This window comes from Agelaius phoeniceus, chromosome 3 (genome assembly GCF_051311805.1).
Source record: "Agelaius phoeniceus isolate bAgePho1 chromosome 3, bAgePho1.hap1, whole genome shotgun sequence".
NCBI lineage: Eukaryota > Metazoa > Chordata > Aves > Passeriformes > Icteridae > Agelaius > Agelaius phoeniceus.
In genome coordinates this window covers 21456162-21476808 of record NC_135267.1, presented here as the reverse complement: position 1 = coordinate 21476808, position 20647 = coordinate 21456162, and the positions used below count along the sequence as shown (strand labels likewise).

Genomic DNA, 20647 nt, shown 5'->3' with positions numbered 1-20647 from the left:
AGTAATGCAGTAATATCTTTGTGGGACAGGCACAGTATTAATAGGTATAATCTAGTGAATATTATTTTAACATTTATTTTTCCATAAAGGTCTCATGTGGTACCATGAAGCTTTATGTTTATTTTCCTTTTTTAATTAGAAGGTTATAAAAAGCTATTATAACCTGCATTTTTTCTTTATGCAGATACAGCAGTTTTGAAAGCAGAGATAACAAATGCAATTTAAATTTCATTGAATAAACCTAACATTCCTCTTAATACCAACTGAACCATCTCTTCAGTATAATTAAAACTACAGAATCTTGCTGTTGGAGTAGCAGCTTAATGCCTACTCATACTACTAATCCGAGTGCACACACAGCTTCCAGTTGGAGTTTGAGAAGTCAAACTTAAAAAATTGACTTAGAACTACTCATGACTGTAAAACAAATAACTGGACAAACTTCTTCAAAATATATACTTTAATATTTTGTTATTATTGGCATACTTGTAGGACATTAAGAATTCCTGATAAATAATTTCCACTGCCTGGTGTCCAACCTTTTCGAACCTAATTTGACAAATCCTAAGGATTTTCCTTATTTAGCAACATTACCCACCACTCTAAGAGTTTGCTGCCTAATTTAGCACAGCAGAACTAGGCTGTACCCTCTCTGGTTAAACTAGTAATCTTTAAGAATGCTAATCCAATTGAAAGGCTTAGTCTTTCCATTAGGGTACTACTCTGCACTCTGAAGATCACTTGCTTGTTTTCTACAGGACTTCAAACATAACAGTCTGGCAGTAAGAGGAGCATCACATTTGACATTCCATCTTCACTGCTCCATATGAGAGTTATATATCATAAACAGTATTTTCAGACTAAAAATACAAAAGCTCAGTCTCATGTCAAAAGTTTCCAGTGTATGAAAAGCGAGACAAATTTATTTAAACAAGCAGATACTGAGAAGCATTGCATTTTGAGTTCAACCAGAACACAGAGCCTGATTTGGCCCCAAAATTTTTTCATCTTTTTGTACATTAAAAATTGGCCACTGTCATTGGAACTATGTCAATATATGCAATACAATATGGCCATTTAAATTCACATGCTACCTTAATTACACATGATGTGGTTTATTCCTATTCTTAAAATAACACTGCAGGAGAAAAATTTAGTTACCAGCTGCATTCCAATCATCCATGATACCACCAGAAAATCCATTAAACATGTGAGACTGAGCATCTTCAGACTATATATACATAGCTTAGTAACTTGTTAAACAACAGATTCACTTTCAAAACCTCTAGACATTTTTTCTTCTTCTGTAAGGTTCATAAAATCAATGTCAAGATTATTTCTACCATCAAGTTGCAGAAAACACTTTCTAATTACTTGCTGATATGGAAGACGATCACAAAATTTTCTTTGAACAGAGTATTAGTATTTTACCAACTAGTATATTCAGACCAAAACCTGTATTTATCTTTTCTTCTGCATTGTGCATAAAATCTCACATTACCATTCAAGAAATCCCAGAAGGGGATTTTGTTTGGATATCTTAAGAGGGTTTTTAATATGGTCTTACCATGGAAATTTTCAAAACTGCTTTTATTTTAAGAGAACTCGAATGAGAATACTTCCTTATTAAATGCACCAACAATTACATTACTGTTAAATGACTTCATTAGCTTTGTGCTGAATCTGTAGAAATATGCCTTTAAAAGATGTGGAGCCTTGTGCTCTGTTTATCACAAAGGTGAGAGGAGAAGAAAGCTGGAGAAGCATTAATGAAATTACAGAAAATTACAAGGTACATGAACTATTCTTATTCTTCTTCAATATAATAAATTAAAATAGCAAAGAAATAATTGCTGAAAAAATGGTAAACACAATTTATCTGAAAGAAATAATTTACTTATCTGCTTATCATTTAAAAAAAACCCAGATTCCATTACTTTTAATTCCATAATAATTCAACCCATTTAATGTGTGATTTGTTTTTAGAAAATGATTGATTCACTGGTGTTATACCTTCTCACCTACCTAGACAATATTTCTGACATTTCTGTGGCCATTTGTTCCCTACAAGAAAATTGGTAAATGAGCATAAACCAAATATATGGATATAAAACCAGCCTTTATAACTGTGAAAGTGTCTTGACAATCAAACTGGAATTAAATTAAGTGCACAGGAAGTGGCTACTTATTTTAAATTATTTCCATTCAGACACACACACAAACATATATATAGATAGATAGATAGATAGATAGATAGATAGATACAGATATACACACACACAGAGTCCTGATTCAGTAAAGAATGATAAATCACACGGGGCAGTGAAAAATGGATGGTATGTGAAAAACTTTACAGCAATTATATAATAAATTTTGAATAGATGTTATTTGGTATATTTGATTATTAAAGGGTTTATTAGATGTAAGCAAAGTAGTGAATGTAAGGCATTAAAAAGTGATTTAGACATTACAGATGCATACTAACAAAGATTAATATGGGGTATTAGTAAATAAGAGGACAATATCAATTTCTTTTGATTAATTAGTGTGTCTTTCATCTATTAGAGCATTCAAATGGAAAAAAATGCCATACGCAGTCATTTGTGGCTTTGTTCCATTGGCTCTGCAAATAGAAGACATTTAATGTTAGACAAACTACTACCTAGCTAATATTTTAATAATCTGAAGCAAGAAAAGTTGGGTCATAGCATTTCCTGCTCTCTCACATCTTCTTTATTATCTTATGAATTTTTATTATTATTATATTTAGCTGATTTTTAGCTTTTTCCCCCCCAAACTTTCTCATTCAATTATGACTTAAATTATAATCTGTAAAAAAAAAAAAATGTACAAGTGAAAGCTTCCCCAAGCCTTTCTCCCCTGTCCAATCTTTCAAAATCAGAGACTTTGAGACATACTACTGATCTATTTCATGCTTGGATAAGCGTATCACAAGAAATAACAGCAATCCTCCTGTAGCTGCTCTGGAAACAGGATGGGTGCTCCTTCATGCAAGCTGTGAACAGACCCCAAGTCGAACTGCTGTACTGGAAACACACAGCTGAGCACAGGTAGCACTATCTATGCTACATTAGGACTTTTTTGGATTGTTCCAATGCAAAAGCCAGGACAGATACACTCACAACACTCTCTATGACTAGCTTTCTTTTGATGTTATATGCCATACTGTATGTTTCAATAAGCCACATAAATGAAAAAAAACTGCCCAGTTGAAAGCAGATACCTACTATTTAAATTATTTTTTTACTTAACTACTAATCACTACCTTTAATTTAACCCTGGGTGCAGTAAATCACGTATTACACATCCTTTCAAACTGTGGATAAGTAGTAAAATTGGATAAAGCTAGAAGAGGTCCAGCAGATCCCGCACAAAATAAGCACAAATGAAAATCCTGGATCTGCTGCCAGAACAAACAACTTTTCTTCTGTGATAGAAGCCAACAAATATATTTTTCAAGGAAACTGTTAATACTTATGCTCCTTGAAATATCTATGAAAGCTATGAAAGTGAATACAGCAAGGTATTGTGAAAAAAAGAAATAAACTACAGGCACTCAAGTTCAAATATGACAACACAAAAAGTGTCCGCATATTTCTAACAACTGAGTACATAAAATCACCCTTTTCTTCCTCTTTTCACTCAACAGTTAAAACCATACAATGGAAAATACCCTTTTATTCATGCTAATATGTAAGGATGAAACCATTTTTTACAAAACTGTGAAAACAAAAGCAGTACACTGCATGAATTCAGTATGAAGTCACACATGCTTTATCTTATTACAGCAAAATTTAACAGGGAAGGTATATATACTTATAGAAAAGTCAGTGATCTTAGTGTATCACACGCTAATATGTCAGCCTCAAATGTAGAAGACCGAAGACTATAACTTCTTTAGACTCTAGCAAAATTTTGATTGGTATAATATAAAAGAAGTCCTGAGAATTTATTATTTAATTATTAAATTACATCATTTGTTCTAACCAATAGTTTTTATTTCACTGAGTTTCTTTAGTTGCTACCTTTAGGGCAACTCCTGAAATTATGTGAAAATTGTCTGATTTCAGTAGAAGATACTGGGGCCTGGGTGAGGTTTTAGTTTGATTTTAAACAAACCAAAATAAAATCAAATATTAAATTAAAAGCATTCTATTCATGTTCTGAATGTGCGATTAACTATTTGAAGTAGACTTCAGAAACAAGGGAAAAAATTCGCCAATGAGATAAAAAAGATCTCATATAAGCAGAAAAATCTATCACTTCTTTTCTAGATTTAGGTATTATCTTGCTCAAGAAATTATTTCCATCCCTATGCTAACATGTTCAGACCATTCAGCACTTTCCAAACACTCAGAAGGATCTTCAGTCACCTACCAGCTGCACAGCAGAACTGTGCTAGCTACACAGCAGAGAAACTGGCAGTCAAAGAGTTATGATGACAATTAGTTCATCTTTCATTCTGGGATTATACAAGAAAGACCACTGCCAAAATCACCTATGAGCAGTAGGAAACACAGTGGAGATTAGAACTTCACTGACAGAAAAGTTACCGAATTCTCTGAGCTCTTGTCTATTGCATCCCTTCTTTCATATTTAAGAGAACTCTGCCAGGTTACAACACTAGAGTGACTTTGTGTTTACCTTCAAAGTATTGCATCAAAATATGGACAGGGAAAGTGGTGAGGCACTGGAACAGCCTTCCCAGGAAAGCTGTGGCTGCCCCACCCCTGAAGGTGTTCAAGACCAGCTTGGATGGGCCTCTGAGCTACCTAGTCTAATGGAAGGTGTCCCTGACCACAGCAGGAGGCTGGAAAGAGATGATCTTCAAGGTCCCCTTCCAAACCAAGCCATTCTGATTCTGTGAATGGAGCATGTCAGTCTCAATCAGAGACAATATGATAGCAACTACAGAACTAAGGGAAAAAACACAACTGTTTCAGTGGAACTGTCTCAAAGTCAGTATTGACCATGACAAAAAATTACCCACCTATCTCAAGCAGGCATACAGTTATTAAAAAAAAGTATACATCTATATGAAATTTGGGTGGCAACAGAAACACATCTAGGAGTTGCATTTCATGGCAACACAAGGGATTTTCTTGTACTCATTTCAACAACAACAAGCTGAGTAGAGTCATATTAATGAAGTCACCAATTATGTGACCATATTCACAGGTCCCTTTATGCAACTTGCCCAATAAGTACCATTTTTACTGGAACTTCTAAGTTGCTTCTAAGACATCACCTTTTACCCATGAAGAGTTCTTGCTCTGCAGACAAGGCAGTGTGATTCTGTGTATCAAAAGTTAAGCTCTTCTTATCGCACATCAAAAATTGATACAAAACAAGACTAACACTTAACATTTGAACTCATCTATGTTAGGTATTTTCATTCCACTTGAAAAAACTTACCAGTCAGGGCCCAGAAATTACTTTTATTTCTGCAGTCAAAGAGAGCTTCTTGTTTAAAAAAAAAATCCCATACAAATTCACTGTAAAAATGGAACCATCAAGTCCTAGCAAAGATGTATTTTATTATTACTTACCACTGAAGAAATTATATTCCCTACTTTAAATGAGTCATAAAAATCAGAATTCTAAGTTTGCAATCCTTGTTAGAACTCAAAAAAAGAGAGAGACCTGCAGTCATGTCCACATGCACCTACAAAATTACTGATGTAGCAAGATGCAAAATAAAGAAAGTCTTATCAAAAGCAATCTAACAAATTTCAAAATTTAATTTGAAAAACATGCTAATACACTGACTTAAAAGCTCCATTTAATGAACACAAAGTTCCATTAATCAAACAGAATCACAGAATTTCTAGGTTGGAAGAGACCTTAAAGATCATCGAGTCCAACCCATGTTCTAACACCTGAGCTAGATCATGGCACCAAGTGCCACATCCAGTCTTTTTTTAAACACATCAAGGGATGGTGACTCCACCACCTCCCTGGGTAGATGATTCGAGTATTTGACCACTCTTTCTGTGAAAAACTTCCTCCTTAAATCTAGCCTGTATCTCTCCCTCGGCGCAGTTTGAGACTGTGTCCTCTTGCTCTGTCTGTTGTTGCCTGGAGAAAGAGACCAACCCCCAGCTCACCACAGTCACCCTTCAGGAAGCTGAAGAGAGTGATAAGGTCACCTCTGAGTCTCCTTTTCTCCAGGCTGAACAACCCCAGCTCCCTCAATCGTTCTTCATACGGCTTGTGTTCCAAACCACTCACCAGCCTCCTTGCTCTCCTTCGGACACGCTCAAGCATTTCAATGTCCTTCCTAAACTGAGGGGCCCAGAACTGGACACAGCACTCAAGGGCCCAGAACTGGACACAGCACTCAACACAGTGCAGAGTACAGGGGAAGAATTACCTCCCTGTTCCTGCTGGCCACACTATTCTTGATACTAGCCAGGATGCCCTTGGCCTTCTTGGCCACCTGGGCACACCGCTGGCTCATGTTCAGCCGACTGTCAACCAGCACCCCCAGGTCCCTTTCCTCCTGAGCACTGTCCAGCCACACCGTCCCCAGCCTATAACGTTGCAGGGGGTTATTGTGGCCAAAGTGCAGGACTTGGCATAGCCTTCTCAAAGGGCCCAGGATAGGGAGAAAAAAAACCAGGAAAACGTAACTCCTTAACTCCATACCTGCGCAAACCTAAGTCGAGCTGAGCTTCATCACTGATGAGTTCTGCCTCGCTCTGGGCAATCCTCATTGCAAGCTCATGGTCACGACGCTCCTGTTCAAGCACTGCCTGGTGCTGCGTTTCCTCCTCTCGTTCTCTAGCTAGCTGAGCCTCAATTTCAGCCTGTTGGAGAATAAGACACCTTTAGCCTTACCCAATAAAAACCAAAATGCTACATAAGGAGTATTTGAAAAAAATGTTATGTTGTATATTAGCTTTTGAAAACACCTACAGTTTACAGAAATGAAAAATTAACAGCATTAGTATTTAGTTTGACCCAAGAAAAATGAAACAGCTACAAACTGAATCTTGGTTTTCATATAGTTTATCAAATATTGTCCATCAATTATATTAACTTTTTTAATAAAGTGCCATGTAATTATTATTTTTTAATATATGAATTATTTTGCTTCTTATTATAAAAATTAAAAATTATTATAAAAATTAATGTTCAGAAGTTTTCAGAATCATTAAAACTCAAATGAAACAGAGGCTATGGCTGCTCCTCCATAGCACTAACACAATACTTCCTTGATATTCTGCTCTTGGCATCACAGGACTTTGTAATAGGCACTACTTTGGATATAGGTCTGTATTTCATTTTGAAAAGGGATTAAGACAGACACTGGAATTCTCTGTGGAATTGATCTAACTTTGAATTTAAGTAAATGGTAAAACTTTCAACTTAGTGCAGTGCAGGAGCAATTCAAATATACTGCCTCTGCAGAGCCAAACAACAGCAGCAGTTTACCATCATTATTTCACAAAAAGCCTTGCACACACAGTAAATAAAACAGGACCATCCAATTCATACCTTCAAAAGGCACATACATCAAGTTTTAGCAGTGCCCAAAAATTAACAAAGGAAACAAAGCTGCTTCCCACCCATCATTGTGAAGTTGCACCACTAAAACACTAAAAACTGTACCATTACACCACTTATGTGTGTGTAATGGTACAGTAAGTAAGTGACTTTACCTTATGAATCTCATTTAAGATTAGCTGATAAAACCAACCACCAGGAGGAAAGATAATGAGAAAGGAACTGTATGTGGGAGAATGAAACACCTTACAGGGTTATGTATCCACTTGGATCCAAACACAGCATTTTAAAGTAAAAGTGTAAATTACATTCTGCATTGCAGGTATCCACAGCTCAGAAACCAAGAAACATTGTTAAAGACAATCACTATAGATGTTCTTTTTTTCATAAGACTGCTATCCCAGGTCACCCAAGCAATCTCCAACAAAAAAGGAAAAGAGGGATATAGGATCCAAACACACCTCCGAAGGAGAGCTCATTATGAAATCAGTAAGAATTGCCATAAATCAAGGGGAAAGGTGGAGGAGTAGGGTTTGAGCTGCATGTATTTAGTGTACATGAATGTAGCCAAAGGAGCTGCCAAGGACACTCCTGCATCCTCTCATTATTACCAGTACTCTCAAAGTGTTTGCAGTTAAGCAAGTAAACAACACAATCAAAGTCAAGATGTGACTTTAGTAAAAGAATGCCAAACTTGCCTGACATGGACCACCCACAAAACCTTCAAAGGCTAAACTAGGATTCTCCAACATTGCATATTTTTAAAATAACTTTTAAGACCTTTTAAAAACAGATGCACCTCCACTCAGAATACTTGAAGTTGCATAGGAACTAGAAATAGGTGATCTGTCTTGGCATATCCTAAACATGACATTTGCCTCATATTTACTAATAAAGTAACATTGGTGAATGACTCTGAGAAATGCATTTATAGAAAGAAGCTATTAGACTTGGTGGAGAACATAAGCTACAAATAAGATCTATAAATAAGTAAATGAATACAAGAAAACAAACACACAACCCCAAAACCATCACAGTAACAAGAAATCCCCCAAAGCTACACTCAGCTAAAGCATTAACCTGAATACGCTTTTCTTCTTCTTCTCTCTTTTTTCTCTCTTCCTCTTCCTGTTTTCTCTTTGCCTCAATCTCAGATTTCCTATTACATAAGAGGAGAAGAAAATGAAAAAGTGTTATTATGACACAAGTGAACAAGAAATAGTAAGAAATACAAATTCTCTTTCATAAAACTAATTGGTAGTCCAGAAATCAGTACAGTTCTGATGACAGGATACTATATGTAAATTATGAAATTTTTCAAGTTCATCTCTATTTCCAGCTGCATCATATAATTTCTTCCATATGCTCTTCTGTCACTTGCCTTACAAATCACTGGGAAAGGAAATGTTTCAACACTGCACAGAAATACAATCCAAATTATTCTCTAAGTGAAAGTGTATCAAAAACAACTTCATTTAAAAGCCTTTCCTGTTTTCTTCTCATTCTATAACCAGGAACTTATTCAAATTCAAGACTCACAGGCGTCTTTCCTCTTCTTCCTTCCTTCGTTTTTGGTCTTCCTCTTCACGTCTCTTTCTTTCCTTTTCCATTTCCTCCTGGATGCGGCGTAGCCTCTCTGCTTCATCCTCTTGCTGCTTCTTCTTTTGCAATGCACTCAAAAGCTGCTCTGAGCTTTTAACTAAAGCATCATATTCTTTCTGTATCTGTTCTCTAGTCATTATAGTGGTCTGCAAAAATAAGGGGGTAATTCTTTTTTATTTGTGCTTCACTTTTGAAAGCATATATTAAAAAATATTAAGTGAAATGAGATCACTGAGCACTATACTTAAATCATTTATACGCCTCAGGGTTGGGAAGCTTGAGTCTTCCCAATTCTTCCCTTTCTTTCTAAAATCGTGAGGACCCATTCCTCTCCCCTCTCCTATAAAACCATACAAAGTCATCTCCATTTCATCACTGAAATTAACTTAACTTCCTTTCAAAACATACCTTCATATTTTAAATCTTGCCATTTTAAGTAAAGGAAATTAATTCTTAACATGCTAGGATGGAAATTAAGGCCTTCCCTATGTATTTTGCATTGTGCTCTTATCTTCTTTAGTGGTTATTTACAGCTCTGCTTTTATGTCTTAGCATAAAATAGTTTTTCTTAATATTTGTGCTAGCACTCAGAAAAAATATTGCACTGTGTTGTGACTAACTTTTTCTAAAAAGTTATTAGTAACAAATTACAGGCTGAAATTGCTTCAAAAATAGCCTTTGCTAGACATTTTCAAACCTTGTTGACAAGTACAATTTAATTTCATTTTACAATTCACATCTTATTAATAAAACTGCAATATGGGGGTTTGCTGACCTTTTCTCATAGTTTATCATGATCGAGAAGCCTAAGTTGACAGGTTAACTCTACCATCTTTTCAACAGTGATTTTAAATAGAGACGTCTTAATTCGTACACTAAGAAAGCTATAATATTGCATGAAACATGAATTCAAGAAACCAAAATTTTTCTAATATTAATAAATGCCAGTGTGCTTTCATTTTGTCTTTGTGCTTCTGTGGTAAGAAAGAGAGGACTACAGACCCGAAGCATAATCAGCAAGCTGAATTCTCTTTACTACTAATTCTGAAAAACCACATAACTGGAAATGTCTTTATTTCGTAATAAATGTCTTTATTCTGTAATAAATGCCTTGTTTCAGCCATTATGAAGTTAAATTATTGGTAATGGTAACTGGTATTCCGATAATGGTAATAATGGTAATTGGTATTCCAATAATGAAAGCAACAAACAACTTATTGACAGCCCTTGTCTCATAATATCAACATGTATTTTTTCTTTAAAATCTTCAGTGCCAATTTTGACACACAGATACCAAAGCCATATGCACGTATTTTCAGGATTCACTTCAGTTATATTTACAGATAGTTTTAAACAGGAATTACTGAATGACTGAAAATTAAGACCACTATATTAAAGTATATTTTCTACTAAGAAATGCATTGGCCTTCTCCTTTAGATGAAGCTTTTAAAAGATTCCAGTAGCAAGATACTATTTCTCTCATTATTATCACATACCTTAATTTTGGTCATTGATGCATCAATAGAAGCCTCCAACTCCTTGACCTGCTTGCTTGTCTCTGCTTTTCCCTCCTTCAGAGCACTTACTACTTCATTAAATTTATCAAGTCTCTTCTTCAGTGTACGTACTTTTATCAGGCCATCAATGCTGTGAAGGTAAGACAGCTTATTTGCTTTTTTGAAATGATCTTGGAAGGTGATATTTTTAAAACTCCACAAGTCACTCATGCATAAAAGGTGGACAGGGAGAGAAGTTATGCCTTCTGACAAAACTCTCCCTCTTCTTTGAAATTCGAACATTATCACATCAAATAACTAAGCAATGGAGCCTTTTCCAAGCACTAACTAAAATTACTTAGCAAACAGTGCCTCAAAATGCAAAAATGCATTTTTATTTTGGGTTGGCTTTTTGTTTTTCTCACAATAATAAACGGATACTAATGATTATTAGTATCCACTAGAGGATTTTAACTGGAAGGGATAAAGGCTGAGTAGTGCTAATTATTCAAAGAGCAGTATCAGAATTAATCAGATAAAACTCAACTACACAGCATTACACCCCAGAACGAACACTGTCATTACACCCCAAAGGACTGAGAAAACAAGGCTGGGGAAGAGTTCAGGAAAACTCAGGAGTTTTTTTAAGAACCACTATTGAAGGCCCCACACAGAAGTTACAACTCTGCAGACAATCTTCCTAAACAGATATCACTGTACTGGGATTTGCAAATCAACACAAAAAAGTAGAAACTAAATCAAATCATTAAAGATGAGCACCAATTAGCTCAAAAAAAAAAGTCAGAAATGCCAAGATTCAAATGAAACATAATTCTCAAAGGATGTAAAAGAATTTATGAGAAGCCCACAACTAGAACAGAGCTGCGTCTCTGTCAAAGAACAGAGGTGTCAGCAGAGCTTAATTATTGAAGTAGTTTTTCCATCAGTATTCCCTGCAATCAGATAAGGGAATTAATTTCAAGAGGACATAAGACAGTTATTATTTCTAAGATAAAAATGAAAGGGAGCCTATAAAGGAAGGAAGGTGTGAACTGGTAAAGGACAACAATTAACGAGCTTAAATTAAATTAGACAGACTTAGTAAAAAATTTTTAAAAACAAGGTTGCCACTGAAGGATTTTATGAACAAAGAGCTAAAGAAACATCTTTAGGAAAGGTTCAGATTTAGTCTATTCATCCTTGGAAAAGAGTGAAGGAACACAGGACCTCTCAGTCTCCTTCAATTGTACTTAGCATCACTCTATGATTTCAGATAGATTTAGTTAATAAAGTAAACCTCCCCTTACAGTCCCAAGAAAATATTATTTAAAACATACTTTCTTCAACCAAGGAGTATCTTCTTACCGTGGTTTGTGCTTTCTCTTGCAAAGCCACATACGAATAGTCTTTTGTATTTTAATGCAGGCACTGGCTCGATATTTTATCTTATTTTTCACTGTAAACACACAGAAGATAGAATCTTAATGTTTTATACAGTTTAACACAACATCTATCTTCCTTACACATTTGATGTCACAAATGTGATGCAGACTATGTGTGCTTGAGGCTTTTTCTATATTGGAACCACAACATTTAAGAAACAGAATAGCAGAATTCACAATCTTGGGCCAGGCACAGAGGCTCCCACCCAAACCCAACAGGAACAATGAAATGTGGGCACACTCATACACCCCTCCAGATTCACAGACACCAGTAACTTTTGTTAGAAGTCAGAGCGAACCCAAGATTTTAGTGTTACAATCTCTGATGTTTGAAATCTCATAAGAATTCATAAATTCTATTTGCTTCACTATAAACAGCAACAAATAATAACCAATCAGTGACAGACTGTGCTGGCCCCAATGCACAGCCATGTGTGCACTGGCATAAGGCCTTTATGCTTTTCTTCCCCATTCTAATACAGTTTTCACCTTCCATGTTATCAGATTGCTGACATTCTGCATCAGACCCTTCCCCATCTCCCAGATACCTTTTCTGAAGTACACCACAAGTGCCAATCTCTATTGCACACCACCTTATTCCTACTCTGCAGAGTAACTTCAAGAAAAATCCCACCAACCTTGAAATCAGTTACTCAGAGTTCAGTATGTATCTGCTATACATGTCCTTGGCCACATTTCAAGGTGTTAACAATTGCTTTGCTGTATTTTTAACCAACATTTGAGTTAATAAAACATAAAACACGTACATTTAATCACCGAGAGAGAACACCACTGAACTTTTTTCCAACGACTGCAGATAAGCCAGCGATTCACTCGTTTAACCAGCTCTGCTAAGTGATCTGGATCAGACTTCATTATCTGATCGAACTCTGCAAACTAAATGACAATTAAAACAAGTTTTACATATTAGGAGGCCAGAGGGTGTTAGATATTATTGTTTGAGATCATGCTGAATTAAAATTTTTAACATAAACTGTATGTCATTATATCAGCTTTCAATTAAAGTCAGCAGATAATTTTATTACACTTTGTTGTTTTATGATAACAGAAATTACAAGTGCAGATTTTTTATATGTTTGCTGTATGGATGTCCAACACTTGGCATTTTGAATAATATAACCATTTACTAAACACCAAAAATACTTATTGTCAAAATTTTTAAAAATCAATTGTTTTTATACTTCCTGTAAATGAACTCTGGCCCTTCACAACTTCAAGGCACATCTAATTATATATCTGTGGAAAAAAATAAAAGCTGAAAGCACTTCTCAATTTTTAACCTTTGTATAAGTTTCTCATTGAAGGCAACATTTTCTGAAAATCCTGCACTTCCGCTTTTCAGTAAATATAAGACAGGAAGAACATTTTTCTGGGATTACAATAATTTTCCTTTGTCATCACAATAGCTCTCAACTTCATCTCCTTACTCTGAATAGAAGCAGCAATGCTCAGAATCACAGAAGGAGATTTCAGTTAGAAACAGATTTTACTAGAAAATATTTCTTCTTGGCTCTGACTTCATCTTTTTAAAAGTCAACATAATTCTTGGAATACAAACATTGCATTAGAAATACTGTAGGATCAGCAACAAGTCTATAAACCCAATTGTATCCATACAAATTTTGTGGGTTATTCAAAGAAAATGAACAAAATTACTTGTACAAATCCTGGGCAACCTTATTTAGGTTGGCCACGCTTTTATCAATGTGTTAAACAATGTCACTTTCAAATGTCCTTTCAAATGGAAATTATTTTAAGATTCATAATCATGAACTCCAAGAAATAGATTACCTTGCCGGGTCTAAAAAACACCTTGGTTAGTCCAAATTTGTAATCATTTTCATTCAGTCCCAGAGCTTTAAATAGGGCCTGAAACACAGAAAACAGAAAGGATTAAATTCTGCTTTCTTCAAAGAAACATGAAAACCAACATCACAATATATTTTCTCTTGTGGATGATACAGAAGAATTATTTTCTTACTTTGCAAAAAAGCCTAGGGTCCAGTCGAGCCAATTTTTCAGGCAAGTATTTCTTGTACATATTGTATAGTTCGTGAAATGAAGCTCGTGATGGGAAACCACCTTGCATCAAATCCAAAACTGACACCATCCCTAAATTCACAGACACATACACAAAACCTGGGATCAGTAACATGTAAATTAAGCAGTGAATTTTATGATAAACAGTAAGTAGGTTTATGACATAAGACTCAAAGACATTGTTCAGAGACTAAACCACAAAGTTCAGCTGGGATTTGTTCAAGCCTGTAGCATTTTTTGATTATGTGATCAGTCACAAAACGTTAATACTGAACACATGAGAAAAGCCCATAAGGTTTTCTCCCTATTTGAGAGGTAAGTAACACTCAATCATCCCCATGATTTTTCTTCTAATATTTCTTCCAAAACCTCTTTTTCTTTTTCAGCAGATTTGACATTTTCATTTTTAAAGGGAAGACAAAAAGACCCAAATCTACACCCCAAACCACCAAATAATGCCCAACCAGGCATTTATTTTAATCATGTGAATGGTATTTGTGAGATGTGGTGCAGATACAACCTCAAATACATGTGCAGGACAGTGCTAGAACATTTAGTGTACTTGAAGTACAAAGTATCAGCAGCTAAGATGTAACATCAATGTCCTGAATAATGTTACAACATTTTGGCTGCAACTAGGATATCAGTAAATCCTAGACATTGTCAGTAAGATTCAAATTACTTCAGCAGCACAGGCTATACCAGTTTTTACCCACTATTTTACATATCCTTATCCACGGAGGCTGCAGGTAAGTTTTTAAGTTAGACCTTAACTTGTGGTTCCTGTCATAAAACTTAATGTTTTGCATACTTGCTTTCAATAGAAATTTAATTTGTTTATACTGTCTTTGTTTTTCAAAAAGTTCAGTGCATGAGCAAATAAAGCTATACATTTGGAAAGCATCTAGCATTTCAAGAATAATGAAGATGCAGCATTTCATCCATGTTAGATGTTCAGCTCCAAATCAGATTAATAGTGAAGAAACTTTTGAGAAAGCAGTATAATTGAACTCAATCACAGTATCTATAAAATCAAAGAACGCTGGTGTGCTTCAATTACTAGATATCTCAGCTAACAGTGACTGCCTCTAAAATCTACAGGAGTTTCTAACACTTCAACTGCCACAGAAATTTTAAATTTTATTGTTCCAGATTGAAGTGGTGCCCTATTAATACTGTGGGCAACTCTTCTTTGCAAGAAGAGTCCTAATGCCAATTCAGAATTATTTCTAAAATGAATGCTGTCACTAAAAATCTAAATAGCTGTTTATAAGGCATAAATAACCTACCTTCTAGAAAACAGATCAAGCAAGGAAATACTGCTTTCATCCCACATATTTCAAACTTACAGTAATTTATAATCACCAAAGTAAAAATCAGAGGGAAAAATACCAGAGGCATACATTACCTGAACACTGAAGCTGAGAGAGGATCTGTCCTCCTTCAAAGTGGTGACTTGTCATCTTTAGATTAGGTTTGATACAGCGAATAAAGCTCGACCCCTATGACCAAAGCAAGAAGTTAGCAAAATACACAGATTTTTAAAACTCCTAAAATAACAGTTAAATAATTAAGACTTATGGATGGGGGGGAAAAAGATACAAAATAATAGAATTCTAAAAGAGAAATGCTGACATTATCATAGAATCATGGAATGTTAAGGGGCTGAAGTGGGCCTTAAAGATAATCAAGTCCCAACCCCACCCTTTTTCTCTCATATACCAGTTTTGCAGTGTAACCTTGGTCTTGATGTAACTGATCTCAATGCTAAAGCTATTAATTGGATCCTCAATTATGTTGAATTTTCACTCAACTATTCTCCTTAACATGTATATAATCTATGATTTATGACTCTAGATCCTACTACCTTCAATATCTTCCACAGTCACAACACTAAAATGCCCCAGAGTTCACATGAGCAAACCAGACTCCTGACATCAGAATCATGCCAGATGAACCTGACCTTCCTTAACTTCTACTTTTCACAACTTCCTTTGGCTCACAGCTGCAGTCTCCTTTCCCTGATGTTGTTCCAGTCTGCTCCTCTGTCATGACCATGTGCGCTACAGTTTTGATCACTGCTCTCTCTGATGATTTGACATTCATCAAGGATAACATTTTGCCAAGCACCACCCAATTATTCAGATTTTCCTTTAACAGGTGACTGCTAATGACAACTTTGCATATACAAAAACACAATTGGGACTAAAAAAACATAGTATTAATCCCGGTTTGTGGCATATTCTCTCTTCTTCCATCTCTCAGCTGAGAATGAGACAGCACCTGCCAAGGGAACTCTACATTAACAATATCTCCCCAGTCATGGATTAGCTAAACTCAAGAGTACAGCAAGCCTGGCCACACACTTTTTTCCCTGGACCGTATTTCAGTTCCAGAATGTTCTGGGTGAAACAGATCACCTTTCATACCAGCCTCATGACTACAGTAAAATTGTATATGCTGGCTATACTCCAAGCACCCCACTGCTTTGTTTCCCTTAATTTTCCACCCTTTTCTTTTTTTTGACAGAGCATAACCTAATATCTATAATTGGTTAGAACATGTGGTCAAGAGAAACAGCACTGTGTTCCTACAACTCCAAGTTCTAAAGTAAAATGGCATGTTGTACATGGAGAATTTCACAAACTATCTAATTACATCAGCCAAATTAACAAATATTCATTAGGGGACTCAGTTTCTTTGACCACCTGTGCATTTACAGCCAATCAAAAAAAGCAAAATGAAAAAAACATTTTTAATGACTTTATGGAACATTAAAACAATAATTAATAATAAATTATTTCTTAAATGGCTTACTTCTAAGAAACATTTCTAAATTTTCTGAAAATTAGTCATCAATGATAACCAATGCACAGAAAGTAAAAGAGACAAAACAGGAGATCACAGCACAGACAGATTTCACACTGCTTATTCACTTTTTTTAACTTTCATTCTACAGCTTTTTTGAAGGTGGTTCAAAATGAATGAATGAATGGTTTTCCTTTTTCCAGTAAATAAATAACCATTACATGCACAAGATGTTCCCAAAATGCCACGTAGCTGCAAACTTTAAAGCAATTACTAATCACATTTATTGTAAGCCCTAATATTGAGATTATCTATTTTGCCTTACATCAGAAAACTGTGAACCTTCCTCTGTATATATACTTACAGTGCTGTGAAGCTTCTCAAGAAGCAAATTTAACTGAGTCTGTAAAAGAAAACAGGTATTTCAAGAGCCTTACCATGGCATGAACAGAAATATACACACCAAATTGAGGTACAGCATTACTGCATGCATTTTCATTGTTAGTGAGACAGAACTGATAAACCAAACATTCACCAATTTTAATAGACAAAATCATGCAAGTGTGCATGAATGGCCCTGAGGAAATTGTTTGTATTTAATTGTACAACAATACTGCATGGACTAGTCACTTATTACAACATAGTTATCACAAAAAACATGCATGTCCATTTGGGAAAATAAAAAATAATGACTATGTAACAAAATTATATAAAAAAATTAGACCAATCAGCAATCATTTTTAAAAAACAAACTGAAAATTTGTGAAATCCCAAATTTAATCTGTAGCAAGCATTATTTGTGTGTTACATAATTAACACAAAGTATATTCCCAGGCTTTCCTTTTGGTTTTTTTTTTTTTTTGATGCTATGTCAACATTTACCTGCAATGATCTATTTCTATTTCCAAACTTCTAACTTTTTAATTCTCTATTGATGACAAAAAACTACAATTTTAAAATTACACTTGCTGAGGTTACATTTAAATATACTGTGATGAGAAAAGCCTGGAATACTACTATTATTTGGAGTCAAGTTTTCAGGATAACCAGAGGCTTAAACGTACCAGAGAAAACAATTTAGAGTTGGTATTGAAAGAAGTTGGTAGGGACTTAAAATATTCCAAAACCACATCAGAAAAATAGCAATATTTTTACTTTAGAGGTTGGTCTGGGGTTTTTTTGTTTGTTTGTTTTTTGTTTTGTTTTTTTTTTAACATAAATTACTGCTAGGCCAGCCCTTCTAGTTTATTAGCAAACTTTAAGTATATAGACTGCAGTAATACAAAATTCAGTATGTCCTAACGTATTCATTTTCAGCACTGGAAGCAAAATTCAAAGGATCTGAGTTTTGACTAAATTGTTTTTAGCCAGATCTTTCAATTACCTTGAATCCAAGAAACAAGATCTGTATGGGTAGTGTGCATCACCTACAGCTGCCAGTTGTCCCTCTGGTAGATAAAATTGGTTTGGGATTTTTTTAACTTAACATGGATGTGGTTAGAAAGAGTGCCACAAGAAGCATGACAAACACTAATAACCTCCTGCTCAGTTCTCACTTACACATACTGTTTATATTTCAACTTGATCATAATAATTATGTTTTCTTAAGTCAGAAACACTTAAGCTTGCAAGAGACAGACTAATTTCCATCAACAGAATACATTTCTGCTGGAGGAAAAATACCCCTTCCTTATACTCTGTGATTTGACAAGATATAAGCCAGTGACATTCTCAGGTGGACTTCTCCAACAAAATCTGTATATGAGCAAAACATATAGCTAAAATTACTACTCTTTGAATTGTCACAATTTAATTCATCATTAGCATAAGGTAAAATCATCTCAAATAATCTTGAAGAGGTCCAATGATAAATTAATCATTATTTTCTCAACTGATTAATGAGAATTAATTTTAATTAGTTATAAGGAAGGGATGTGTGAAGGATTTCATAAAGAGAAGTCCCTGCAACATCATCTAATAATTGATATAATTAGAAGAAGGTCTAATTTCAGTAGTTCAGAAGACTGACTTAGAAATTAATGCACAAAGAATTGTTATTCTTAAAGAGATGAAGTATGTAGTAAGATAAAAGACCTTATTTTGATGTCATCTGAAGTGAAATATTCAAGGCTATTAGTGTTCATCAGCATCACATGCTGTGTCTGGGAAGGTAACACTAAATGAATTACTGGAAGTAACACATATATTCAAAATGCCATGAAACTTGAAAACATTGAAAGAATTATAGATTGATGGGCCAGATCCAAGAAGGACATTAGTTGTGTTGACATTATGTGGAGAGGGGAATACCAAAGTAACAAACGGAAATCCAAAAAAGTTCGCCACAAAATTTCTGCTTCACTTTAAAAATGCCTCCCTTTTAATTCACCTCTCCTTGGGCAGTGGTATAATGCATAAGACCGCACGACCGAAGGTGGGGTGATAAATACAAGAGAAACTGAAAATCCAGATGGAAGAAGAGGAAACTACCTCAAAAGATCCCCCAGTTGATTTAATTTTTAAAATACAGATCTAAAAAACTGTGGATCCTAGCTTCATTTAAAGCAGACTCATGGCTGCAGGGTGTGCTCAGGACATGGCTTATCTGTATGCAACTTTTCAGACTACCTGATGATCATGTATTTTATATTAAACCAATTGCTGCACTTTAATTCAACAACTACTATAGAATAGGAAGGAGTTAAAAAGACTCATCAGAGCAAAACTCAAGAGAGCAGCCTGCCCAATTCCCAGTTAAATGCCAAAAGCACTACCTTACAAGTCAGGCCCTGTATTCTGCTCTTCGTGGCACCATAAAAATTCTTTCTGGCTACCTAACCAAACAACTCCAGAAAAGTGTAATGAGAACACCCTTTGTCAGACTGACCAATATCTTGGTGCTCACTACAGGAAATAAAATAGCCATAAAACACTGAATACAGTATAGACCTGAAGCAGAATACTATTGCTATAAAAAGCAAGTGTGCTGCTACCATATCCTTCCTGTTCTTCAACCCCTGCTGAAGAAAACAGTTTTTAAGAAAACAGTTCCAAATGCTAGCCACAAAATATGATTATGCAAGAAGCAAGTTATCTTGCAGTCCTGATCCAGTACTTAACCTTGATATGGAGCAGAAATGCAGAAACACTCTTCTGCTACTGGCAATGTCTTACTCTATGGGCAGGTTTTTTTGGACTATCTAAGATACTTGCATTCCCCAGGGACTGTGTCAGGAGTCTAGCTAGGAACATGAGGTGGGTTTTTGGTGGCCCTATAGGTAAGGTAGCATACCAAAACTGTTTCAGCACTTGACTTGAAGGCATATAAATCCTTCGTTGGATCTGGCCCAGATGTGTTGAAAAGAGCTCTTGCTGAAATTGCTGCAGCTCTACCAACTGTAAATCCACAAGACTGAAAAATTTACCTGCAGCCCACGATGTGCCTGCTTTTCATCTCTTAATTCCCCTATTGTTCTCTTTCTAGCCATCCTGAGCTGGAATAGTCCAGCTAAAATAAAACTGCTGAATGAGAAAAGGATGCAGAAAACACTTGGAGAAGACAAGGTTTGAAGGTCAGCTTTACAACATCAGAAGAAAGGAGAAAATGAGGAGAAGCATCAGATTCAGGTATTGGGAAAGGAAACATTCAGCACAATTAATATCTTCCTGTGAAAGCCATGACTAAGTATATATTTCAGAAAAGGAAA

General features: G+C 35.3%; 1 protein-coding gene across 6 annotated transcripts in view; it reads right to left on the bottom strand.

The window, feature by feature from the left end:
- MYO6 (myosin VI) overlaps window positions 1-20647 on the bottom strand; it is a 103738-nt gene that overhangs the window by 12499 nt on the left and 70592 nt on the right. For 2 of the 6 annotated variants that reach the window (XM_077174844.1, XM_054629003.2), the window contains exons 19-30: window positions 17305-17343; window positions 15541-15634; window positions 14074-14204; window positions 13884-13961; window positions 12839-12968; window positions 11995-12085; window positions 10630-10780; window positions 9070-9278; window positions 8611-8689; window positions 6670-6830; window positions 2594-2623; window positions 2026-2064 (exon numbers count right to left, since the gene is read on the bottom strand). In XM_077174844.1, coding sequence (XP_077030959.1) covers window positions 2026-2064; window positions 2594-2623; window positions 6670-6830; window positions 8611-8689; window positions 9070-9278; window positions 10630-10780; window positions 11995-12085; window positions 12839-12968; window positions 13884-13961; window positions 14074-14204; window positions 15541-15634; window positions 17305-17343 — 1232 coding nt within the window. Of the gene's footprint in view, window positions 1-2025; window positions 2065-2593; window positions 2624-6669; window positions 6831-8610; window positions 8690-9069; window positions 9279-10629; window positions 10781-11994; window positions 12086-12838; window positions 12969-13883; window positions 13962-14073; window positions 14205-15540; window positions 15635-17304; window positions 17344-20365; window positions 20518-20647 lie in introns of those variants that run through there. The other 4 variants (XM_054629004.2, XM_054629005.2, XR_013181258.1 and 1 more) reach the window with 3 other exon arrangements.